The sequence below is a fragment of the Gasterosteus aculeatus genome, chromosome 2 (genome assembly GCF_964276395.1).
Source record: "Gasterosteus aculeatus chromosome 2, fGasAcu3.hap1.1, whole genome shotgun sequence".
NCBI lineage: Eukaryota > Metazoa > Chordata > Actinopteri > Perciformes > Gasterosteidae > Gasterosteus > Gasterosteus aculeatus.
The window spans coordinates 27,176-51,757 of record NC_135689.1 but is presented as its reverse complement, the minus strand read 5'-3'; the positions used below and the strand labels follow the sequence as shown (position 1 = coordinate 51,757).

The 24,582-nt window shown below is 42.4% G+C and overlaps 1 protein-coding gene and 1 long non-coding RNA gene across 4 annotated transcripts; both read left to right on the top strand.

Annotated features, from left to right (window-relative positions):
- Positions 1-6,025: 6,025 nt before the first annotated feature.
- Positions 6,026-20,267, top strand: LOC120815085 (leucine-rich repeat neuronal protein 1). 3 transcript variants are annotated; one of them, XM_078080659.1, is made up of 14 exons: positions 6,026-6,163; positions 6,283-6,464; positions 9,510-9,671; positions 9,760-9,905; positions 9,987-10,088; positions 10,405-10,589; positions 11,717-11,959; positions 12,051-12,173; positions 12,734-12,856; positions 13,037-13,457; positions 13,543-13,678; positions 15,879-16,033; positions 16,156-16,314; positions 18,016-20,267. In XM_078080659.1, exons 3-14 carry the CDS (start codon positions 9,590-9,592, stop codon positions 18,475-18,477), a joined length of 2,337 nt encoding a protein of 778 aa, XP_077936785.1. In that variant the 5' UTR covers positions 6,026-6,163; positions 6,283-6,464; positions 9,510-9,589; the 3' UTR covers positions 18,478-20,267. The 3 variants fall into 3 exon arrangements, with proteins under 3 accessions (XP_077936785.1, XP_040026046.2, XP_077936789.1); XM_040170112.2 differs by having other exon boundaries at positions 15,858-16,033; XM_078080663.1 differs by having other exon boundaries at positions 16,156-16,369; positions 18,016-19,130.
- A 3,059-nt stretch (positions 20,268-23,326) lies between these two features.
- LOC120815084 (uncharacterized) lies at positions 23,327-24,116 on the top strand. The gene is made up of 3 exons (XR_005711476.2): positions 23,327-23,396; positions 23,645-23,760; positions 24,032-24,116. It is a non-coding gene; the product is annotated as an uncharacterized LOC120815084 (long non-coding RNA).
- The last annotated feature ends 466 nt before the right edge of the window (positions 24,117-24,582 follow it).

The following is a 24,582-nucleotide window of genomic DNA, read 5'->3' as shown; positions in this document are numbered from 1 at the left end:
TTTATTTGCCTTTTGGGGGGCTTTATGATATACAAAAAGTTGTTAAATTTGGCATGCATATAAGGACTGGAGGTAAATTTGATCATTTTGGTGTATAAAGAAATTTCTCTATAGCGCCACCAGAGTACCACAGTAGGCCATTTTTTCCCCCCAATGCCCGATTGACTTGAAAACACATGTGCTCTTGGACATGCTCTACAAAAAAGTCAATCATGGTATGCAAATGCACCAAACTCGATTTTCCGCCATTTTGAATTTGGTCAAAAATGAATTTTGCCATTTCTCCTAAACGCTGTGTGCGATTGTCACATAATCGTCAGTGTATCATTATTGATTCAATGTCCCCCTGGATCATAAAATCTTATTATTTTGAGAAGATATGGGCTAATGAACTTTGCAAGGAGTGTGGCTTAATCTGGCAAGACACATAACTTCCAAATCGTTGAATATCTGCATTTTTTGCCTATTTTCATTCTTTTTTGGAGTTGTTAAGGACCAAACTCCTCCCAGAGATTAAACCCGATTCTTTTCAAATTTGGGTGTGATCTTGAGACCGCCTGCATAAAGCATGAAAAAATACTATTGCAAAATTCCACAGTTTGCCATGAAATTAAGTGGTTTTGAATTGGCCATACATAATAATAATAATACATTTTATTTATAACGCCCTCTTCATCAACAGATCTCAGAGTGCGACGGAGATGGCAGAATATAGGAAAAACATAGTTAAAATAAAGTAAAAGCTAATAAAAACATAGGGACAAAAAAACGTAAGATAGAGTAAAAAACACCTTCCTGAATAAGTAGGTTTTTAAGCCAGTTTTAAAAGAGTCCAGTGACTGTGCTTCCGTCAGGTGGTCAGCGAAACTGTTCCATTTGTGTGGGGCTGCAGAGCAAAAGACCCGGTCGCCCATGGTGCGGAGCTTGGTGTTGGGGACCCGGAGCAGCGAGCTGCTTACAGATCTGAGGGTGCGGGTGGAGGTTTGGGGAGTCAGTAGCTCTTGCAGATAGGGAGGTGGATGTCCATTTATGCATTTATGAGTGAGTAGTACAACTTTGTGGTCAATCCGGAATGAGACGGAACCAGTGTAGTGAGTGTAGGATGGGTGCTATGTGCTCATATTCATTTGCGCTGTTTTGGATGTATTGTAGTTTCAGCATATTCTTGCCAGTGATTCCAGTGAAGAGCGAATTACAGTAGTGCAGTCTTGAGGAGATAAAGGCAGGGCAAGCTTCTCTGCATCTGACAGGGTCAAAGTGGGCCGGAGTTTGGAGATGTTTTTGAGATGATGGAAGGAGGTTTTGCACAGGTATTTGATATGGTCATTAAAGGTCATTTGAGGGTCACCTAACTCCCAGATAACCCAGGTAACTGGAGGAAAGGGGTATGACCTGACTGTCAAAGGTGAGATGGATAATGGAGGATGACTGAACCTGGTGTGGAGTGCCAACCAAAAGGACTTCTGTTTTGAAACTGAGAAAGTTGTTGCTTATCCATACCTTTATCTCCCCAAGATAGGCGGTGCGACATGACATGGCTGCAAAGGGGCTTGGGGCAGTCTTGATGTAGAGCTGTGTGTCGTCAGCATAACAATGAAAGGACATTCCTTGTTTGCTGATGACACGGCCGAGGGGGAGCATGTAGGTGATAAAGAGGATGGGGCCAAGAACCGACCCTTGCGGAACACCACGGGAGACCGGGAGCAGTCTGGACTTGCATCTTTCCAGTGAAACGTATTCACTTCTGCCAGAAAGGTAGGATTGAAACCTACTTGAGTGCATAGTCTGATAGTCCAATGGTGGTGCGGAGGCACACCAGCAAGATCCACTGTATCAAATGCAGCAGTCAGGTCCAGGAGGATGAGAAGTGAGGGTGATGCAGCATCAGCAGGTCATTCGTCATCCTGAGCAAAGCTGTTTCTGTGCTGTCAGCTGAATGGAATCCTAACAGAAATGTTTCAAACAAGTTGTTGTGCTTGAGGTGGTCCTGAAGTTGAGAAGCAACTACCTTCTCTAGCACCCTGGACAGGAAGGCAACGTTGGAGATAGGTCTATAGTTGGCTGGAACCTCCGGGTCCAGGGTGGGCTTCTTGAGGAGAGGACACATGACAGCAAACTTAAGAGCAGGTGGGACACAGCTGGAATGAAGGGAAAGGTTAACAGCTCTGCTGATGAAAGGACTGAGTGTGTACAGTAGATGTGACTTGATCAGAGCAGTGGGAATGGGAGCCAGGGTGCAGGTACAGCATGTCATTTTTCTAAGGATTTCCTCAACATCCTCCTGAACCTCAGCGAGGTGTAGAGGAGACAGCACACTGGCAGAGAAGGTGTTGGTGTCAGAGGGAAGAAGAGGTGAAGAGCTGGACATGAGAGAGGGAATGTTGTTGACCTTGGATCAGAAAAAGTCAATGAACCTGTTCCACTGCTCCTCTGTAGTCTCAGTTGAAAAGGATGGTTGTGGCCTCAAGAGATGGCTTATGGTGGAAAAGGCTGTCTAGAGTTGCCAGGGGTTTGGTTGATTAGGCTGGAATAGAACTGTGAGCAAGCAACTTTAAGAGTTGGAGTGGGCCCTCTGATGCTCTCGGAAAGCCATTATCTAATCTGCTCCTTATTTCTCATGTGTCATGTCATCCTTACTCTGTAGACAGCCAAACTATAAGTATGGTTATAGCGCCACCTGGTGGCAACATAGTTACATGTTTTTTTACTTTATACTCTGCTCCTCGCAGATTAATCAGATCCCTCTCAAATGTTGTCAGAAAAGACTTTTGCAAAGCGTCATTCTCAGCATTGCACCACGTGGTTAACGACAACTGACTCGCGGGCGCTTTGTCCGACGGCCGCAGGCGTTCTCGGCCGCGTTTGTAGCCGTCCGGCCAGTGCACTCATATTTACACACATACATTTACGTACGCAGTAGGGTTGCCACCCGTCCCTTAAAATACAGAATCGTCCCGTATTTGCGAATAAAATAGCGCGTCCCGTTTTGAATCAATACAGGACGGGGTTTGTTCTGTATTTTCCGAGTTGTCGTCAATACAACATTCCATGCAAATAATCCCACTCGAATTCTGTGAAGACTCGTCCTATTCTGCCCCTTATTGGGTAATACTCGCTGCCATCGTTGGTTTAATTGGCCGTGAACCTGAAACAAACCAATGAGAGTCAGAGGAGGGCGGGACTCTTGGCGGATTGTCGATTTGAAAGAACGGCGGAAGTGGCTCCCAATACCCCCGCGTCCAGCTCTGAAGCCACCACACCCCGTCGGCCGTGTCCCCCCCCCCCCCCCCCCCCCTCCCGCCCGTCGGTAACATCTTCCGCCCCCCGTCAGCTGTAGCGTCCCTTATTTTTCTCTACTAAAGGTGGGAACCCTAGTACACACACGCACACACACCAGCTGATCAGTTTTTTACTGAACACAATTTAAAGGGAAGAGATGCAGGAAGTTTAGATCAGATAAAGAAGATAGTTTCTGGTTTAAAAGAGTTTTCACAATAAAAAGATGCTAAAAGGAATTAACTTCTTCAGACTTCACAGTAGAAAAAGTAGATTTAATCTCAATCTTTTTTAAATAGAATTCCGTCTTCAAAGGAAAGAAGAAAATATTGATGATTCTGGGTAAACGGTTATGATTGAAATAAAACATCAGTGATATTCTTCTCTTCCAAAATTCTACTTATTTCTCTGCAGATGTTATCATTTCTGACATTATTATATAATAATTGAATTCATTAGTCAGATTAAACCAGGTGACTGATCAGCTGTTTAAAGGGTTTAAATATATATATATATATATAAATACACACACATACCTACCAATAAAGAATAGAATAATAAAGATTATGTTCATCCTCAGATCAGCTCCTGGTGGAGAGATTTCTTAGCCTCGGCAGTGCCCGGAATGCAGCACTGAGCCATCGTGTCTCAACTGTTCTCTACTTTTACAGCATGACTTTATTTTTCTACCAAAGAAATGCTTATTTTGACTGAATTAGACGAAGCCTTATAGAAGAAGTAGCCATTTCCAGAGAAATGAGGAACTTTGAACAAGGGTTTGTCAGATGTCTTTTAGCATTGACGAAACGTTTCTCTACAACGGCGGAAGAAGAACGTTTGTGGCTTCACGTGGTCAGTCACTTGTCATGTGGTGCCCTAGATGGAGCGGAAGGTCTCCTGTCCTTTAATTATAATTTCTTTATCTCTGGCCTTTTTTTTTCTTTTGCCAGCACACCATGAAGAATGTTTTCATATTGTTTAGGACAATGATGCATTATGGGTAGTATTCAACACTTTACATAAATGGAAATACACAAAAAAAAAATAATGTGCCACTTAAAAATAAAAATAAAAAAAAAACTTTTTTTTAACAAAGTTACTTGTTACTAAGTACTGTGTTACTGTTGTAACAGTACAAATGCCACAGTGTAGAAGTACTTGGTTAAAGTGGGACATTATTATTTTGCTTGTTGGTGTTTGATTGATGGATGGTGATTTCACAGTGAAGCTCTCTGATTAGACAATGACCTGGGACTAACATGGCCAAAAGTGTGTGGAACCCCCCCCCATTCCCTCTTAAACTGATTAAACGTATTGATCAGAGAGTTACTGTGTGTTTAACATGTGTGAGGGCTCCAACACATGCTTAACCTTCTGTTTTTAGGGTTTGATAACTTCATTGTTAAAGCCTGCTGCGACCGGATTGGTCGATGCTTGTGTCCTAATATTGTTTGTGTGTAAAGTAGAAACACCAACGTTATGAATACTAATTGATTCGTTCGTGGTCGCTGGGCGGACCACATGCTATTGGCCGTGTGTTGTGTTGATGTCCCATGATCCTCTGTAGCAGGATGAAGTCCTGAGAAAAGATAAATCGTCTTACTCTTTTTCTATCAGATGTTTCTGTGTATTTAATCTCGATATAATCTATAATATTTTGTCCGGCTGAGGAGTCTTAATGACGTCTCGTTTCTGTAGCCTATCGTTGCTGTGCCCTCCCCAGCTGTGATTGTTAGGGTGGTTTATAGATGTAAAGGGGCTTGCTTTTTATTTTTCTGAGTTCTACGTGTCATTTACTGGAGATATTAAAAGATATTTTTTATGGACATGGCTTTGGTTTTTCGGGAGATGATTCATTAAACACACACACATAACCACAAATCTACAAACACTTTGATCTTTGTTTAGAGGTGTTTAGATATAACAGCTGAACAGTTGTACAGCTGAAACTATCCATTAACATTAAATTGTTTTTCATTATTAGTTGCTTATTATTCAATTAAATATTGAGTTTAGTTATTTATTTACACTTTTCTGATTGTACTTTGATACTTTTGTGTTTTAAACATTAACACTTTATAAATATTAAACCAGGAACATCTGGTTTGAACGGGACAGATTTTACTGATCATTTAACACTTATGCTACATTGATGTACTTTTACTCCAATTTAATGTAGTGTGCTTATGCTTTACTGCAGAAATGGTTGTCTGGCTTGTTTTCTCTCTCTCTCTATACATATATATATATGATATATATATATATGAATAGAATATTATATTCATATTAGATCTAATAAGAATCTATATTAATGACATCCTATATATACACAATGTACACACATAGATCATCACTTGAAGTGAAACGCTGACTCAGCAACACTACTACTCACCAGGTAACGTAGGTTAAGTCTCTGAGGGGTCAGAGTAATGGGAGACACTGGTATTGAGCCTCAGACTGATTTACTGTATCTCTATGACATCATCAGCGACATCATCTGTGATGTCACAGCTGTTCCTGTGTTTCTTCTCTTGTTATTGATTTTTTTTAGATTAGATATGTTTTTGTCAACGTGATGGTTTCATCAACATGATGAGGTCATCAATGTGCTGATGTCATTATCAGTCGTTTTCAGGTGTTTCCTTCTGTTGATGAAAGTATACCTTTAGATTTAAAGGTTTGTTTATTCCAAACTATTGAAAACTGGTTTAACGATTCGTCCTCCGGGATATATTTCTGTTGTTGTTATAGCTTATATTGCTGTACTACTTTGTATATTTGTACTCTGTGTACTTTGTTTACTTGTACAGCGCAGCCTTCGCGTCAGGAGAAGAGACTCCGAAAGAAATGCACAGACTCATCAGGGGAATTTGGAGCATTACGTCATGTTTGTAGATTCACCCCCCCCCCCCCCCCCCCCCCCCCCCCCACACACACACACACACATATAACCGCTGTGCAGCATTCGAGTTGTGATTGGTCCGTTGTCTCTTCTCTTCTATGAAGCACACTGGCTGATCCCGAGTCATGCTGCGGACCTGATAGAGGGCGGGGGTAAAAGCTAAAAGCGGCAGCAGCGGGACCCGAACCGAGCACCGACTCTCCAGCTTCTACCGGACCTGGCTCCTGTCTACCAGACGCGGCTCTTCTTTACTGGACCCGGCTCGGTGATTGGTGGGGCTCCTGAGGTGAGGACGTGGGCGGCTGTCCACCGACTCACGATAGCGCGCGCGGTGCTCTAAGGGGATATCGCTATTAATAATAGTAGTACAAATAATAATAGTAATAATTTAAATCATTCGGTTATAAACCTATAAACCGAGAGTCTTCAAACAGTCTCAGGTCGCTGCTGTTACAATGATCTGAATTATCTATTGTACGACGGTTCGTGAACGCATCCCTCAGCAGGTTTTAAGATACATAAAAGTACATTGTAATAATTAGAGACGAGGAAAACAACGATGACGTGTACTGTCACTATATTACTATCTTTGGCCTATTGGTTTAAATGTAAGACCAGTATGTATATGTTTATGTCTATATATATAATGTGTGTGTGTATGTATGTATGTATATATATATATATATATATATATATATATATATATATATATATATATATATATCTGTGTATGTATGTGTGTATGTATGTATGTATGTGTATATATATATATATATATATATATATATATTCGGTATATTAGGTAACTTAGGTTTAGTATTAGCTGAAAGATAACGGGAAAACTACTAATAAAATAATGTATATATTTCGACATGTTTCTGTGACGGTACACATGGAGTCCGAAAGTAGTTAGCTTAGCATAAAGACTTTAGGGGAGAGCAGGGTTGCTGCGTGTTGATTGTCTCTGATCAACATGTTTTATTTCGTTTTATATTTTATGGTAAAACAAAGAAACATTTACTCACTCAAGGTTTAGTTCAGTGTCCTTTCCTTGTCTCCTTTATTGTGTCCTCGTCTTGGCTCATCTACTTGTCACCTGTCCTAGTGTCGTGCCCTAATCTCGCCATCTTATCCCCTCCCCTCTCCTCTCCTCCTCCCGTCTCGTCCTCTTGCCTCCTCTCCTTGTCTCTTCTCCTCTTCTCCTCTCTTCCTCCTCTCCTCCTTTTTTTGCCTCCCGCTTTTGGCTCCTTTCCTCAGAAATGATGGGATCAGTGCATTTGTCATAGACTCGTATAAATAAAATTTAAAAATGTTTACTTCAGAGGACATTGTTTCACATTTGGGACATTTCCATGACAACTGTGTTCCGTTCTTGATTCTGCTCTTTTTTCTCTTTGTTCTTGCTGTGTAATCTTCCTATCGTGGTTAAAAAAGTCTTTAAACTGATGAACACGTTTAATATTCATGATTCTGCATAACGAGTACTTTTAGTGCTATTAAATACAGTGCTACTTTACTAGTATACGGTGGTTGGAGTGGTTTTACTGCAGGGATGTGTGTGACACCGCTCAGAGTTCACTAACCGGCCCTTCTCCAATCACAGCCTCTTCAGACACTTGACAAGGCGTTCACAGCTTGTTAAATTATTAAAATGGACTCATCAATATTCTATCTGCTCAGAGGCCGAGGAGGAGAAAGAGAAGATGTGTTCAGATGTGGGAGCAGGGTGAACCTCCTTCACTATGTTAACAAGAAGAAGGAGGTTCAGGTCTCCGTGCTGCGTTCAGAGTCAGTAGAGAAAGTGAGGTGCACCACTTTAGAGGTGCGTCGTTTAGTTTCTGAGAAATTCACTGAATTTATTAACAAATATTCAGCATTACAACATAGTCCAAAGTTGTTTTAAGATCAATAATACTAGTCCTATTAATTATTTTAATGATAGCAATAATTCTCCTGTTTTGACTTCTTTGTTGTTTTTCTAGCAGATTAAAGTCTGACTTAAAGTTATGTGACTCTTGAGAGAACTCATGTAGAGGTGAACAAATTACAAAAACACTCAGCGTGGTTACATGGATTCCAATAACTGGCTCAGTCGGACTGAAATCGAGTTATCCGTTTCATGTAAACACCTTTGTCCGACTATGTGCGGTCCGACTACGATCCGACTAACACCCCTGGATAACTCCATCCGATCCAGTTGATAGTTCGACTATTGCGGCATGTAACGGTGAATCGGATGAGGTACTGGACTTTGCGTCTTTGCGGATGCTTGAGATCCCGACGGCGTCTTCTCTCCGTTATCAAATCAGCCAATAGCGCCATTCGCATTCGCTGCGCTCCTATTAACATCATGCACACATAGTAGAGGGATGTAGCTTCACCTTGCTCTCGGCTCGCCATCTTTCTCCTAATGTTGATGTTGTTGTTGTTGGTAGTGGTGAAGCGGTCAAGCGGAAATGGCTGCATCACAACTAGTTGTAATGAAAACAGCGCCACCTATCGTATCGGATATGACATGCTTTCAGCCAATGATTCGATTTATTCACTGCCATGTATATTGGGATAATAGCACCTCCCCCCGAAAGATAGCATAGTCCGACTAAGCAAAGATTCCAATTATACCATCATGTAAACACACTGACTGTCAAACCCGTGCACGCTCCTCCAGGGGAGCACAGCCAGCTGCTGCTTCACTTATCAGACTGGAGGATTTTTCATATTTTATTTGTTGTCTTACTAAAATAAGAGCAAATATAACATAGACCAAATATTTTTACTTTTTGTGGCCATTCAAACCCCCTGATGTCACTCCCTGGCTGGTCGCCATGGCAGCAGAAGAAACGTGTCCCAGAATCCTGCCACACAGTGTGTGTATTGTTGCGTGCGTGTGGCCTGTGTATGCGTGTGTGGTCGGATCACATCTGGAGACTTTCTGTCGCTTTTGTGGATCAAATGAAAGGTCATGTTTCTTAAATCATTATATTTTAAGTGTAAAGACTTGTGAGTAAAACTGAACTTATGATCGGCCGGTGTCAGGTCTTCAAACCTACGAAACTTAATGCACCATAGCGCAAACATATCCCAAAATTAGTTTGACCTTATCTAAGTAAGCATAAACCCAAAAGTAGAAAGACAGCTAGAAGTAAACCAGAAATGTCTCAAGCAACCGAACTTCTGTCATTATTTCTGTCTTTGCTCGACCTAACAATATAGTTTAGTTATCTCAACCTAACTAAGTAGTTGTGTTTACAGATTACAAACTGATGAAAAGAATGAATTATTTCTGCTGAGATGTTAATAATGACATCGTATCCTGTGTGCTTCCATCAAGTTGTGGATGTGACCCGCCTCATCTGAGGTTCAGCGGGAAGTTCAACCAACACAAACTCTCTGTGGCGCACCCAGTGCATTATGGGATTTGCAGCATTTACCCCCCTCCTCCTCTGTGTGGTGACATCCTCAGTGTTTGCCGGAGTGGTCGGTATCAGTCAGGGTAAGTAGCGGTTCTTTAGACATCTGATGGACACATGAAGATCAATGTAGATTCTGAAGTGTGCGTGTGTGCTGTGTGTGTCCTCCAGGTGGCGCTGTGCGGTGTCCTCTGCTGTGTGTGTGTGAGACCAGACCCTGGTACACGCCTCAGTCCATTTTCCACCAGGCCAGAACCGTGGACTGCAACGAGCTGCATCTCCACCGGGTTCCAGCCAACGTCTCCTCAGATACTCAGGTGAACGTCAAATTAACAATTAGATAATTAAGCCAATAATATTTGTTTGTGATTACGTTATAACTCCGAGACACGTTTCAGGTTCTGTTGCTGCAGAGCAACAACATCTCCTCCATCGACATGGAGCTGCAGAGTCTGACCAACTTGACAGAACTGGACCTGTCCCAGAACCATTTCACCCAGGTACCGCAGGTTTGCTACAGGTTCTCCTCTACGTCCTCCTCTATGAACTCCTCTATGTCCTCCTGTCTTCTTCATATCCTCCCCCAAGTTCGTCCACTTCCTCCTTCAGTTTTTCCACCACTTTGTCCATGTTCTCCTGCATATTATTTTCACTTTTGCCACAACCTTCTCAACCACTTTCTCCTTCGCATTCTCCTCCACCTTCTTGTTCGTATTCTCCACACTGCTGTATGACTTGCTCCATTATAGCATGGATAAAACACTGATGCCTTGGTTGTCAAGGTTCTTTGATTAACTAATTTGTCTCTGTTCCCAGGTGAGCTCCATGGGTCTGTCTTCTCTGGGCCGGTTGGTGACTCTCTACCTGGAGGAGAACTACATTGAGGAGTTGGAGGACCTCAGTTTGAGGAATCTTTCCAGTCTGGAGGAGCTTTACATTAACCACAACCACATCTCCTCCATTGGACCTAAAGCTTTCACTGGACTTACCAACCTGCTACGGTATCTTGTTAGTCTTTGACCTTCCAACACAAATCAAAGGGCACACAGAACCTCCTCAGTGATACCTGAATCCTACGAAGACCATTAGAGCCTCTTAAATTACCCTCTAGACAGTGAGCACAAAATTCAGTTGTTTACCCTTTGAATCTCCTCACTGACCAATAGTCTAACCCGTTATGAACTTTAAAATATCACAAGAACAATCTTAATAACACGAGAACCTCGTCATCGACCACTAGAACCACGTTAAGAAGTTAAAAATCCACTAGCCATCGCCATGAATGTCCAGTCTCTTACATGAACCGTGTGGATTCCCCAGTAACCTAATGAACTACCCTGCCCTCACGTATAAAGAACCACTGGAACCTCTTCAGAACCAAAGGAAGCACCAATGGGTACCCAAAGAGTTAAAAGGCCCTTAGATACACCTCAATCATTCCTAGAAAGTCCTTAAATGATCATTAGAACCAGTGGCGACTGGCCCGTAGAGGGCCATGGGCGTGGCCCCACCTTGTGTCACAAAAAATGTATATATATATTTTTTGTCAAATTAAAAATTACTCGGGCCAGGCCCAAAAGAGGTGGGTCTAAGAAGCAGAAAAGCACAAAAGAAAACGATACAGAACACCAGGACACACATGGCTAATGCCACTACCACAATCTGTACATGTTCTATGAGGTTTTATTTAAATATATTTAATTGTAATATATTTATCCTTTATTATTATTATTATGAATAAGATGTCCTTATTATGTTAAACTGATGGAATACATTTTAAATATTTAACAAGGATTTTTCTGAAACTGATTGGCTGGCCCTACCAAAAAAGAATTCCACCAGCCGCCACTGATTAGAACTCTCTGAAGAACCACTAAATCCTTCTTAGTGAGATAAACCACCTGAGTAAACCCTAAAGACCTGAAAGACCTTTGGATCCACCCATGTTCAACATGTTGCAGAAACCATATAGATTCTCCCGAGTAGCATAGAGGATGACCTTATGGTCATATAGAACCTCTTGAATGATCATCAGAAACCGCTAAAGAGCCACTAGAAGATTCTACGATCACTCCTTAGTGACCGTAGAACCCCCTAAAGAACTACCGCTCTCTGCACTGCCTTCTAGGCTCCACCTGAACTCAAACCGGCTCGTGGCCATCGACAGCCGCTGGTTCGAGCCCCTCCCGTACCTGGAGATCCTGATGATCGGGGAGAACCCCATCCTGGGTCTAGAAGAGAAGAACTTCTGGCCTCTGTCTCGCCTCCATAGCCTGGTCCTTGCTGGGATTGGCCTGACCTCTGTCCCTTCCGCGGCCTTTCTGGGCCTCGACTACCTGGAGAGTCTCTCCTTCTACGACAACCAGCTGAGGTGAGTATCTGCGCCGCGGGTTGGAGTCCCTGTGACTGTCTCTTTCTGTGATACTGGTGTGACATCCTCCTCTTCTTACTCCTCTGTACAGGTCGGTTCCTCGGGGCGCCCTGAGTGTGCTCCCCAGCCTTAAGTTCCTAGACCTGAACAAGAATCCGATCAGCCGGGTTCAGCGGGGAGATTTCCAGAACCTTCTGCACCTTGAGGAGCTCAGGTGAGTCTGAGGAGTCGTGGATATGATGTTCAGTGAATAGGGTTAGGACGAGGAGAAGACGCCTCACTCCGTCCTCTCTTGGTTTGAGAGTGGCCTTTCTGTGTGGAGTCTGCATGTTCTCCCCATGTCTGCGTGGGTTCTCTCCGGGTTCTCAGGCTTCCTCCCACAGTCCAAAGACATGCTCTGGGGATCAGGTTGATGGTGACTCTAAATTGCCCGTAGGTGTGTGAATGTGAGTGTGAATTTGCAGATGGAAGGATGGATGGAAATTGTACTTATAATGACACTTATCTATAGAAAATTGTAAATTGGCTTATTTGATAAAATTGCACTTTCTTGTTTCTTGCTCTTCTGAGTTTGTATCCCTATGGTTGAATGCCCTTTATTGTAAGTCGCTTTGGATAAAAGCGTCAGATAAATGACATGTAATGTAATATTTTATTTATTATTAGAAATAATACTAGTAACGCTAATGATCGTAGTAATCATAACTTACTATTCATAATGATAATGAATATAATTTTTGTTATAACAATATCAGAATGTTTTGATTGTTTCAGCCTGAACAACATGGATAAGCTCCTGATGGTGGAACGAGCAGCTTTTAAGAACCTTCCGGAAATTGTTAAATTGGAAATCTGCAGCAACAAGAAGCTGTCTTACATTGACCCAAAGGCCTTCAGGTGTTTGTCTGTCTGTCTGAAAATTCTAAAATGTACCTTTTTTGCATATATTTTTAAAAAGTTATCTTTTCTGCTCACGTCCCTCCACTCGTTGTCTCCTCCTCTCCTCTCCTACCGCCCTCCTATTCCCTCAACTCCTTGTCTCATCACTTGCTCCCCTATTCTGCTCCTTCTCATCAGTGAGCTGTCCTCCCTGCGAACCCTCCTACTCCACAGTAACCAACTGACCCTCCTATCTGGAGACCTCCTCTCCTCCCTCCCTTCTCTGGAGGAGGTGTCTCTTCACTCTAACCCTCTGAGGTGCGACTGTCTCACCTCCTGGGGCCCTCACCTCGGCAACCAGTCGCACCTCAAGGTGCTTGAGTCCCCCATCACGCGTTGCTCCTCCCCGCCTCACCTGATTGGTCGGGAGCTGCAGGAAGTGGTGGCTTCCGGATGGGGTGGGGCCGGAGGCGGCGCTAACAGCTGCCTCCCCCACATCTCCCCCCACGCCTTCCCCCCTACCATTAACGTCAGCGCAGGGCAGCCAATCACACTGGAGTGCTGGGCAGATGCTGCCCCCCCCCCCCAGTTCTACTGGGTGACACCCACTGGAGACAAGGTAGGCGTGGTACGTTGTCACTGGTGTCGGCACTACAGACAACCGAAGGTGAGGTTTTTTTTCTGTTTCCTCCTCACCGGGTCAGGTGAGCTTGGAGGCTGTGGCTGGACCAATTGTATCAGAGGAGGGGCTCGCCCTGAGTAGCAGCAGCAAGAAGAAGAAGCACCATGTGTTGGAGCCCGGAGCGTTGGTGATTGAACATGCTCAGCCGTCAGACGCAGGTCAGCACTCGAAAAAATAACTTTGTGCAAACAACGTCAATAACAAAAATACAGAAACTTCAACAATGGAAACAAAACAAAACACAAACTGTGGTTGAGCCAAGGGGAGTTTATTTCCCCCTAAACATACAGAAAGTATAAGGATAAAATAATCACCCCTTTTTAAACTTATCCTTTTTCCCCCTTTCCATTCCGTTAAAAATACAATTTTTACTAGGGGTGTAACGATTCATTCACTGAATCGATTAATCAATTTATATTCCTGCGATCCAACTGAATCGATCTGTGCTCCGCAAATTGGCATTCCGGACGACATATATCGATTACAAATCGATTGAAATGGTACATAATCGATTGTATTGATACTTGGAAACTGCACATTGGATATAAGTACAAAAACGGTGTGGATGCGTGTTTGTTTGTTTGTTTTTTAGCACTTTAGACACGTTAAACGTTACTTGATTCAGTCTGCCTGTCTGTGACGTCATCAGTACGCAGCGGCAGCCGCGCGAAACTCTGAACAACAACAAAACAGCGTGGAGGAGACGACTGCAAGCAAGACATTTACAAACTAACTTATCGATCCAGCGCGTGGAAACATTTTGGCTTTTGAAAACACGGAGGTGTTCTAAATAAGTCGGTCGCTGTTTGTAGAATATGTAGAAGACAAATAAAAAAACCCGGAAACACAACGAATCTTTCCGGCCTTCTACTAAGGCGCCGTGGGATTAAACAACGCCGACAGTCAGGACCTCTAGCAGCGTCACCGCTGCAGCAGCAGCAGGTAACTCAGCTCTGCAGACGCCTCAGGCCTCGCTGAACTCAACATCACAGTAACAATTGCCAAGTTTAGCTATAAAGACATGCGACCCTACAATGTAGTTGAAAATCCGGGGTTCTGTGAATTGATCCAAACACACATAATTATTGTGTAATGTTTACATTGAAAATGTCACTTGATTCAAATAAAAGGTTAATACCAACAATTGATTTGCCATCAATTGTTGTTTGCTTGTTTATAATATCCATAATTAATTTAAACCTGATTTCCTTACAAGAAACAACAGGGATCTCAGAAACTTTGCCTGCACTGTCCAGTAAAGTTACTGAATCGATTTCAAGTCACTGAATCGAATCAAATCGGTCTAAATGAACCCAGATCGTCCATGAATCGAATCGGCAACCATGAATCGCGATTCGAATCGAATTGTTATTAAAATGAATCGTTACACCCCTAATTTTTATGCAAATTTAAAAAAACTAAAACATCTGGCTCCTCATAAACTAGACTTTTATGATAGACTTTCTGTCGGCAAGCTCATCAGTTGTCTGAAAAATAACAATTGGACATAAAATAAAAATGTGTGCTGACCACAGTAGAAAAGGGGTAGAAATTGGTGACCAATTTGTATTTTGGTAAAAAGTGGAAAGATGCAACCACATCATCAATGGCGGCTTGGTACATAGAGGGCAATGGGGCGTGTATATATATATATATATAGCATTTAGCATTTTCTTGTTTGATATATTAATACATTTTACAAATAGTCAATATTTGTATTTTTGAAACGTGGATTATATACCCGGTAATACTTGCAAATTAAGATATGCGCAAAATATATGCTTTTCCTGCGCGTCCTCTCCACTTGTCTGCATGTCTCAGCTGGGCTCGGGTAGGGTCCAAAGCCACGAGTCTATTTACAATTGATTCAAATCTTTAAAAAGAAGATATTTAACAAAGACAATATAGGTAAGGGAGTCTCACACGTAACAAAAAGAAATAGGTTGCTTAATGTCTCCTTCCTTACCTGTGCATGTATCTAGTGCACCTCAGGGGTATAGCGCAGGTAACTGAAGCGTAACTTAGCAGGCTAAAGCCCTCCAGGTTCAACGCCACCAACACTAACGGAAGGCAAAGCACTCTGCCGCAACATGTTGGCTAACCTAGCTAACTGGTTAGCTAACCTAAGTATTGTTTTGTTACTAGCCAAACCAGCCAATACGGCGACATAAAACTTTGTAGTACTGGGGTTACTAGTACCCATCCTACTGTACTACTACTGTACTCGACTTTCACTACTTAGTAGAGTTGACATTTTGAGTTTGTTCAACTTTTTTTAAAGGTATTTGTTTTTAATTAACTTTAAAAAAAGGACAACAGATATATAAAGATACATAGGTGACCTTTCCTCCCCCTCAGGTGTGTACACCTGCGTAGCGTGGAACATGGAGGGAGCTGACACAAAGAGCGTCTCGATACACCTACAGGGATCCTTGGACTCGTCGTCCAGTTGGGTGGCGTTGTTGCCGGGGAACCAGTCCAGTGCTGCAGCCTCTCTGTTGGTGCTCGCCAAGGTACTGACTCTATTCTATGAACATATTAGTTGGTGTTATTATTTAATTTAAAAACATTTCTTCTATTAGATTAATTTACTATCAACTAGTCATATGACGCGTGTCCTCCATCTCTTGTGCAGGTGGTGCACGCCCAGTCAGTGGTGTTGGAGTGGAAGTTGTTTTCCGGTGGTAGACCTACTTCCACGGGTCAGAACCAGCAGGGCGTCGCCCTCCCTCTGGCCCGCTGGACCAGTGCCACTGTGCACATCGACAACTCCCAGATCAGCTACACTGCCAAGGTTAACTCCCCCACAGAGCCACGCCCACAGAGAGGCTAGCCACACCTTCTGATAGGTTAGACAGACCAAAATATATGTTACAGTGGTCTAAAGTGGGACCAAATTTTTGTACGGGTGCGACTAAAATGTTTCCTAGGTCGCACCGGTGCACCTGTTCTCGCATCCGCTGACTCTCCTTTGACGGAACTCACTCATGGTTGGATCATATGGTCTAGACCAGAGACCAGATCAGAGACAGAGATGCGGCGGGTCTTTGCCTCTGATTGGCTGTGGTCCAGATATTCCTGTAGGCCTACACTGCTCCGTGCTGTGTGATTCAAATTGCGACCTGAACACCAGTGAACAAGATACGTCAGAGATGAGACGAGGAACAATGAAAAGAAATCGACCCATAGATAGATACGTTTTTTTTTTAAAGAAAAGTAGGCCTGTTCCCCCCTACACTCTCCCCGGTCAATGCTCTGACAAAAGCCCAGACATGGAGCCACCAGTCTCCTCAGTTCCTGGTAAAATCGGTCTGAGAGCTGGACGCATTGCTCTTAATGTGCCGGTAATGATGGTAATTGATGGTAAATTATGGTTGTAGCTGGTTGTCATCTACGGTCCACTACGATTACCGAAGGGGGGCGTTTGTGTTTTGACAACGTTTTATCTCCTAATTTCGACTTTCTATCCCCTTACATTAGTGCGGAAATGGGCTTCTATAGTTGTGTGGATGCATAACTCCAGCCAATCCAAAGACGGGGTTTGTAACCAATCAGATGTAGAGACCATGGTGACTGGCTCCGCCCCCTCACTGTCAAAAACAAAAGCAGCGAGCGCGTAGAAAACACCTTCAATCCCGAGCAGAGATTAACCTCGCAAGCGAGGAAGTTCACTTTCCGCGAGCGAGCAAATATCTCGCGTAAGATGAACTTTTGCTCGCGCGAGACGGAGATTTTCTCGCGGATGTTTGATTTATGCGCGCCCATCAACCTGATTTGCGCTCTCAAATTTTGACAGTGATTTGCCGCCATATGTCAGGTCCTCAGAAGAATCCGAAATGATAATTAGATTGAACGTTGCCTACATACTATCAAAAGAAGAGCTGCCATTCACAAAGTTTAGATCAGAAATAGTTCTCATGAAGAAAAATGGATTAGACGTGAACCCGATGTACAGCAATGACGTTGCATGTGCCCAATTAATTGGGGTAATATCTGACACATAAAAAAAAAGACAACTGTTGCCATCGCGGGAAGCACTTTTGAAATGTTTCATCTTGCACAAAATGTTTTGTTTGGCAGCAGCGAAGCACATTTTTTATTTAAGATTTTTATATACAGTATAATTGCGCTTCAAATAAAAACTATATTATTTACCTACACCTTATTCTTGTTTTAAATCATTTACATAATATATAGAAATGTATATGGAGTGTGATAAAAAAAATTACCTTGAAATTGTGGAGTCAAAGGCGACGCAAGGAAAAATTTGGGTGCACCTAAATTTTGTGTTGGTGGACCTAAATAAAAAATTAAGGCGCACCAGTGCAACCTGGCAAAAAGTTAGTTTAGAGCCCTGTGTTAGACACACGTATAGGGAGACTACCCACACCCACAGAGACGATAGCCACAGCTTCAGAGATGTTAGCCACTGAGCTGGGACAGGAAGTGATCCCACCATCGCCATAGTAACCCCCCCAACCCCTCTTTTCTCCAGGTCCCAATGGATGTCCAGGAGTACAACCTGACTCACCTTCTTCCTGCCACAGAGTACCGTGTCTGCCTCACCGTTTCTTATTCTATTCCTTCCCCCTTCTCCTCCCCTCCTGTCCGCACCTCCTGTCTAAACGTTACCACCCGGGAGGTGGGCTTTCTGGTGGAACCGGTGCCGTCGCGTCGTGGCGGAGTGGCGTTGGCGGCTGTGATGGGCTCTATGTTCGCGCTGTCCATTATGGCGCTGCTGGTGGTCTACATGGGCAGGAGGGTCCGTTTCCACGAGGCCTGCGGGACCTCACTGAAGGAGTACATGACGCACACCTCCATCCCACTCAGCGAGCTGTATCCCCCCCTTATCACCCTCCTGGAGAGTGAGGCTGACAAGGACAAGGGGGAGGAGGCAGAGGCGAGGGCGAGTCCAGAGGGGATTCAGATCGACACCACCAAGACGTACATGTGGTAGTGGGAGAAGGTATAGGAGCAGGAGCTGGAGGAGGAAGAGGTTTAGAAGGATGATCTTAAACATCGACTCTGGACTTGTTTAACTCTTAAGAGGTTGAAGCTATGGTTGAGGGGCTATTATCCGTACGTCAGCTTCTTCTTACAGGCCCCTAAATATTCTAATTCCTCAAAGGATTTACATTTTTGATCAACATTGTGCACATTTATTATTACCTGCTGTTCACCAAACCTGCTGTTTAAAGTATGGTTATTGTGCACTTTTTCTACAACAATCATTTGTGAAATGATTCGGTTTGAAAAACAGTTAAAAACTGTTCAAATAATTTCATGATACGTTCTCTTAAAGAAAAACAAATATCTCTCTTAGCATCAAGAAAATGTAAAAAAAGAAAAAAAAACACTTAACACTTCATTAGTTTAATGACAGACAGTGACTTTCACTTTTGAACCAAACATATAAATGAACCAACAAAAAAAACAACTGACTTCCTCTCTGATTTGGGACCTTTGGTCACTCTTTTATTGTATCTGCACACCAGTGGTCGTTGTGGCGACGGTGATTGTCATGTATACAGATGGATTCACCTTAAAAGGTGCTTTTACGTCCACCTGAATAAACTTTATTGACACGCTCCACGTGGATGACGGAGACAACAATGTTTATCTGTTTTATATCCTAGAACTACAAGTCTGTACCTGATGATGATACTTTGAGTTGTAGGTGAGGATTAAGACTACGTTAAAGGTAGAGTTGGAGTAGGTGGGGGTAAAGGTAAAGCTGAAAAGAGGGGAAGGTAAAGATAGATGTAAAGGCGGCGGTAAAGAGGTGGAGATGGATATAAAGGTAGAGAAAAAGTGACGGTAAAGGTAGTTACAAAGGTGGAAGTAAAGCTGAAGATAAAGGTCGAGGTGGAGCTCTCACACTTAGTATTGAACCATTTCGCTGTGACGACCTCCGACCTTAGAGTTAATTTATGAGACAGGATCAATAATCAAAAACAGAAACACCAAAGAACAGAAGATGGGTCTCATTTATCCTGGTGATTCTGATGGCTGCACTATGAGTTATGATTCTGAGTTATTGATCCTTGAGTTTGTATGTTAAGGTCATGGTTTTAGCCAAATATTCACTCACCTGTACAAAAAGTCAGACTCTCCAGGAATGAAACCGCCAAAACTCCAATCATCTAAAATATTTTAATCTGGTACATAAATATATTCAGATTGTTATCTGTAACATAACAATTGTACGTATTTACTTTAGATTTAAAATTGATCTGTAAAGACTATAATGTGTACATATTTATTCCAGAGAGTAACATCTGTATGTATTAATTTTAGAGATAAATATGTACAGATTATAATCTGTCATATATGATTTACATGTTTCAATCTATTATTATTTTAGAGATTGTGATGTGTATATTTTGATTTCATAGACAATCTTAGAGCCACCAAAAGTTAGAGCATATTTTATTATGAAGATGTCATCAGTAAACTGTCGGTTGATCACTTTGAATTCTGGAGAAATCTGCATCAATGGAAAAACTGAAAGCCACAATGACATCACATCTCTGGCATCACGTCAATAGCGTCATATCTCTGACCTCACATCTCTGTCCTATTACAGTAATATGCAGGGTATTTTGTATGATATGTATGACTATATTTGAAGAAAACTGTTGCTTATAATGTTGTTAATACTATTATTATTAATACTCAACACTGAGCACCAAGTGTGACTGAAGATGTGTTTGTGGGGGGGGGGTCTATAAATACACTTTCTCCACCCCTGGTGTCTGATTCATAACTCCAGTCTCCAGTCACACTTTTGATAATGGGGGTTCTCAAAACTTGAAGAATATTAAGGTTAATTGCTTTAGTTCTGCTTATATTAGAAAATATGTTTCTTGCGTCTAATGCAACTGTAGATACGTCTTTGCAGGAGTTTTAACTATTTGATTAATTCAGTCTGTTCCAAATTCTTAAAATGTATTTTTATTTATTATTATTATTTATTTTATTTATTACCAAGTATTGCCAGATAATGTATACCAGTTTGACCAGTCAGTAGTTAAAAAGCTAGCCAGCACGATCTGTAAGACAAACCCTGTTAGAAAAGCTATTGGTGATACAGGTCCACTTTCCGCTGCTTGGTGGAGAAAGGTTTATTACAGGACCCACTTTAATGTAGAGGAACTGGTAGTATATTCTTGACTGAAAGAATAGTGAGTTATTCCAATATATTTCAATTCTAAAGTTAGTCCTGCAAATGCTTAACTGCCAGACAATCTAGGATCAGGCTGGTCATTTGAAAACTGTAGATAAGCGGCCACAGAGAGCTTACACATACAAATCCTTCTTTGATGGTACCTTCTTCAAAGACAATGGACCTCAATGGATGTGAGCAGGAAAGCATTTTATTGATATTATACATTGACAAATTTGAAACATGTAATTCCCTGGGTACATCCAGGAGGAAGCATAACATTGGATTCCTGGAAAGAAGAAGAACCCATTTTTATTGACAAGTATTATATTGCACATACAGGAAATTGTTCTCTGCATTTAATCCACCCCACACAGTGGGCAGTGGGCTGCTGTAAAGGCATCCGGGGCGCAGTTAGGGGTTAGGTGTCTTGCTCAGTGGCACGGCAGTTTCGCCGACCAGCGAACACAGAGCGCGCGACTACTAGATTTAGATTAGATTAGATTAGATTTAACTGTATTGTCATTGCACAGGGTACAAGTACTGAGGCAACGAAATGCAGTTTAACATCCAACCAGAGTACAAAGTAGCAAAAAGTGCAGAGTATGTGCATATGTAAAGTGTAATAAGTGAATAAATAGATGTGTACAGTAAGAAATAGTTGTGCAATATGAACAGTAAGAAATGGATATACAATAACAGTGCAAATGTTCAGTGGCTGGAGGAAGGTGTGTGGCAGTCAAGCCAGGGTGGAGGGGGAGTACAGTCACTGAGGGAGATGTGTGTGTGGGGCAGAGTTCAGTAGAATGACAGCCGCAGGGATGAAGCTGTTCCTGAACCTGCTGGTCCGGGAACGGAGCACCCTGTAGCGCCTCCCAGAGGGGAGGAGGGCAAACAGTCTGTGGCTGGGGTGAGAGCTGTCCTTTTCGATGCTGCGTGCCCTCCAGACATCTCTTGCTCTGGACGCCTCAATGGTGGGGAGTGAGGAACCGGTGATGCGTTGGGCAGTTTTCACCACCCTCTGCAGTGATTTACGGTCCGCGACAAAGCAGCTGCCGCAGACCTTCTCGACCGGTCCGCGAAATATTGTCTGACATGAAAACGGTCCGTGAGGTAAAAAAGGTTGGGGACCACTGATCTAAATGATGCAAGACAAGTTCATCGCTGTTGTGAAGAAGCTCAGCCTGTAAGATTCTAAATAAATTATTTGCATAGTAAATCATATTTTTTAATGTGTAGCCAGTGAGGAAATGTCCCTCCTGAGGTACTGTAGGTTCAAGCAGGCATTGGTACCTCCTACTTCCTGTTTCACCCATTAGACAGGGTATAAAAGCTGCACATAATGAAGCTGCTGTCAGAATGCTTGTCCTTTTCTGTGTTGGAGCCTGGCTGGGGAACCCAGAGAGCTGGTAGGTTTTTTTTTAGTCTCAGTTCTTAGGAAACTGATGTGGCCATTGGTGATCTTTCTGTTTGTGTCTCCCAGCTCGTCAGGGAGGCCCAAACCATGTGTGAACCGGCCCGGGTGGAGGAGGCTCAATGCAATTCCAGCCTGTAGTTGGAAGCCACTGCTGTTTTGTGTTGCTATATTCAGTTCCTGTCTGGAGCTTCTTCATGTTGGTAGTAGTTAGATTCCAGAAGATTCCTTCTGGTAAGTAATGTGATCAAATTTGATATAATTGAACTATTTATTTGTCTTTTTAGGGGTTGAGGCTGTCTGCAGAGTAGCAGCCCAGATGGTGGGTCTGGTGCCTGGGCCTCTCATCTGCCCCTCCCATTCTCAGTTGTTTTGGTCTGTATTTTGATTTTACATAGCATGCTTTGATTCTGATTTTTAGAATATTTGTGTGGAGAAACGAAGTCTGTGAGCAACCTGTGCTAGAGCATGTGCCCGTTCTTGCCCCGCTGCGGCCTAGTCACCAGTAGCCCTCAATTCGTTTGTAGAGGCCCATTTGGTTATTTTTTTAAAGTCCTACAGCTAATGGGAATTGGTTTGATTGCTATATTTAAAAAAAAGAATCATCTAAAACTAATGCATTCCAATAACCGCCCTACAAATATTTCTCCCTCATTCTTATATCAGGAAGGTAGATGGCCCAAATGGCAATTGGCCAATGGTACTCCTAGAGTGGATTTCCTTGTATGTTGAACTTTACATGCGTTAACAAGTACATTACTAAAGAGCCACTGCTCATATTTAACTGCAAGCATTTTTCACAAAGTTTTAACGGTTTGGTGATTTATGGTAATTGTGATGTATGTTCCATAGTGCAAGTGAATCTTCTGTGTACCCTGTAAAAATGCACTTTAAATACACATTGCTGTGACAGTAATTAAAACTCATGTTAAATTTGTATTTAAAAAGCAATTTTTCCATTAACTAAACCTGAGTTTGTTGCACAATATATCACAAGTGGTTTTTTTGAAAATATCTTTATTCATTTGAATAGTTGCTTAAATATTTATCCTACAGATGTTTTGAACTAGACAGAAAAAAATAGGTCAAGTCAACCTCATAGTGCTGTACACTTCAGTGTAACCCCAACACTGTAGGTTAAGACCTTATGTTTACTGGCTTAGTGTTGCAATGTTCTCCAATTTGACAGTCAAATTTACTGTGTACCTGGAATGTAATTTTGGCAGTGAATTAATAAAATGTCAATGTATTCTAGAGGAGAGGGAGAAGATGGGCGAGGCCTGAGCTCTTCGTCAAGGTATTTTTTTTTATGTAATTCTTGTCGTACAAGCTGTAATGGCACTAATAAAATGTCTTTCTAACTGTAAAGAATGCCTGAGTGTTGTGGCCTGTCCTGAAGAACTATTTGGATCCTTTAGCTGCGGTTTAACTATTTGCTGTTGGCCAATGTGTTCGTATTGCTAAATAACATTAGCCTATGGGCAAGAAGATGCCATCTTGTCAGTGTTTCAAAGATTTTTCAGAATGGGTTGTGATTCCACACAGGACGGTCCAGAGAATACAACAGGCTCCTGCCTTGAGGATCCCCAGAAGTGGTCGAGCAGTTTCAGCCTCCTGTGACGGTGGAGATTACCCGCAGTCTTTAGTGATTTGAGTGAACGGTAAGACTTTTTCCAGTATGGTTTTTGATATGTAATGCTTGTCATGCAGGCTGTGTGACGGGTCTAATAAAACATTCCTTTTCAAACTGTCAAGAGCCTGACTGTTGCATAATGTGTTAACTATCTTCTAAAATGGTTGGATGTCCTGAACTATGCCACCCTCTTTAGCTGCTTCATTTAAATTTGCCGGCTTTTTGCTCGTACAGGGAAACTGCAATCAATGTTCGGAAAACATTCCGGTTGGGTAGAGTAGTTCTGTGATTCCACGCAGGACAGTCCAGAGAAGAAAACCGGGTCCTGCCTCGGGCTCCCTAGGAGCAGCCAAGCAAATTCAGCCTCCTGTGAAAATCGAGAGGTAAGACCCTTTCTCAGTACTGCTTTTCATGTCATGCTGTGTGAAAAGTCTAATAAAATGTTAGAATGCGTGACGGTTGGTTAACTGCATCTGCTGCTATTATGTACTGAACTAATCCAGTCTTTATCTGCATCTGCTGCTAATATGTACTGAACTAATCCAGTCTTTATCTGCGCTTTCCCAGTGTGTAAAAAGATGCATTCTTGTCAGTGTTTAAATATTTCTTGTTTGCTAAAGTACTGTTTTGCTACCACACAGGACGATTCAGAGAACACTACAGGATGCTGCATCAGGGGCAAGCAGCTTTAGCCTCCTGTTGGAATTGCCTTATGCTTATTTTCCCCCCCCAGTAATGCTTGTCATGCAGGCTGTGTGACAGGTCTAGAAAAATGTTTGAAATGGTATGATTGCATAATGTACTTGCGGTGCTTCTTGTCTTTGGTTGTATGTCCTGAACTATTTTCCAT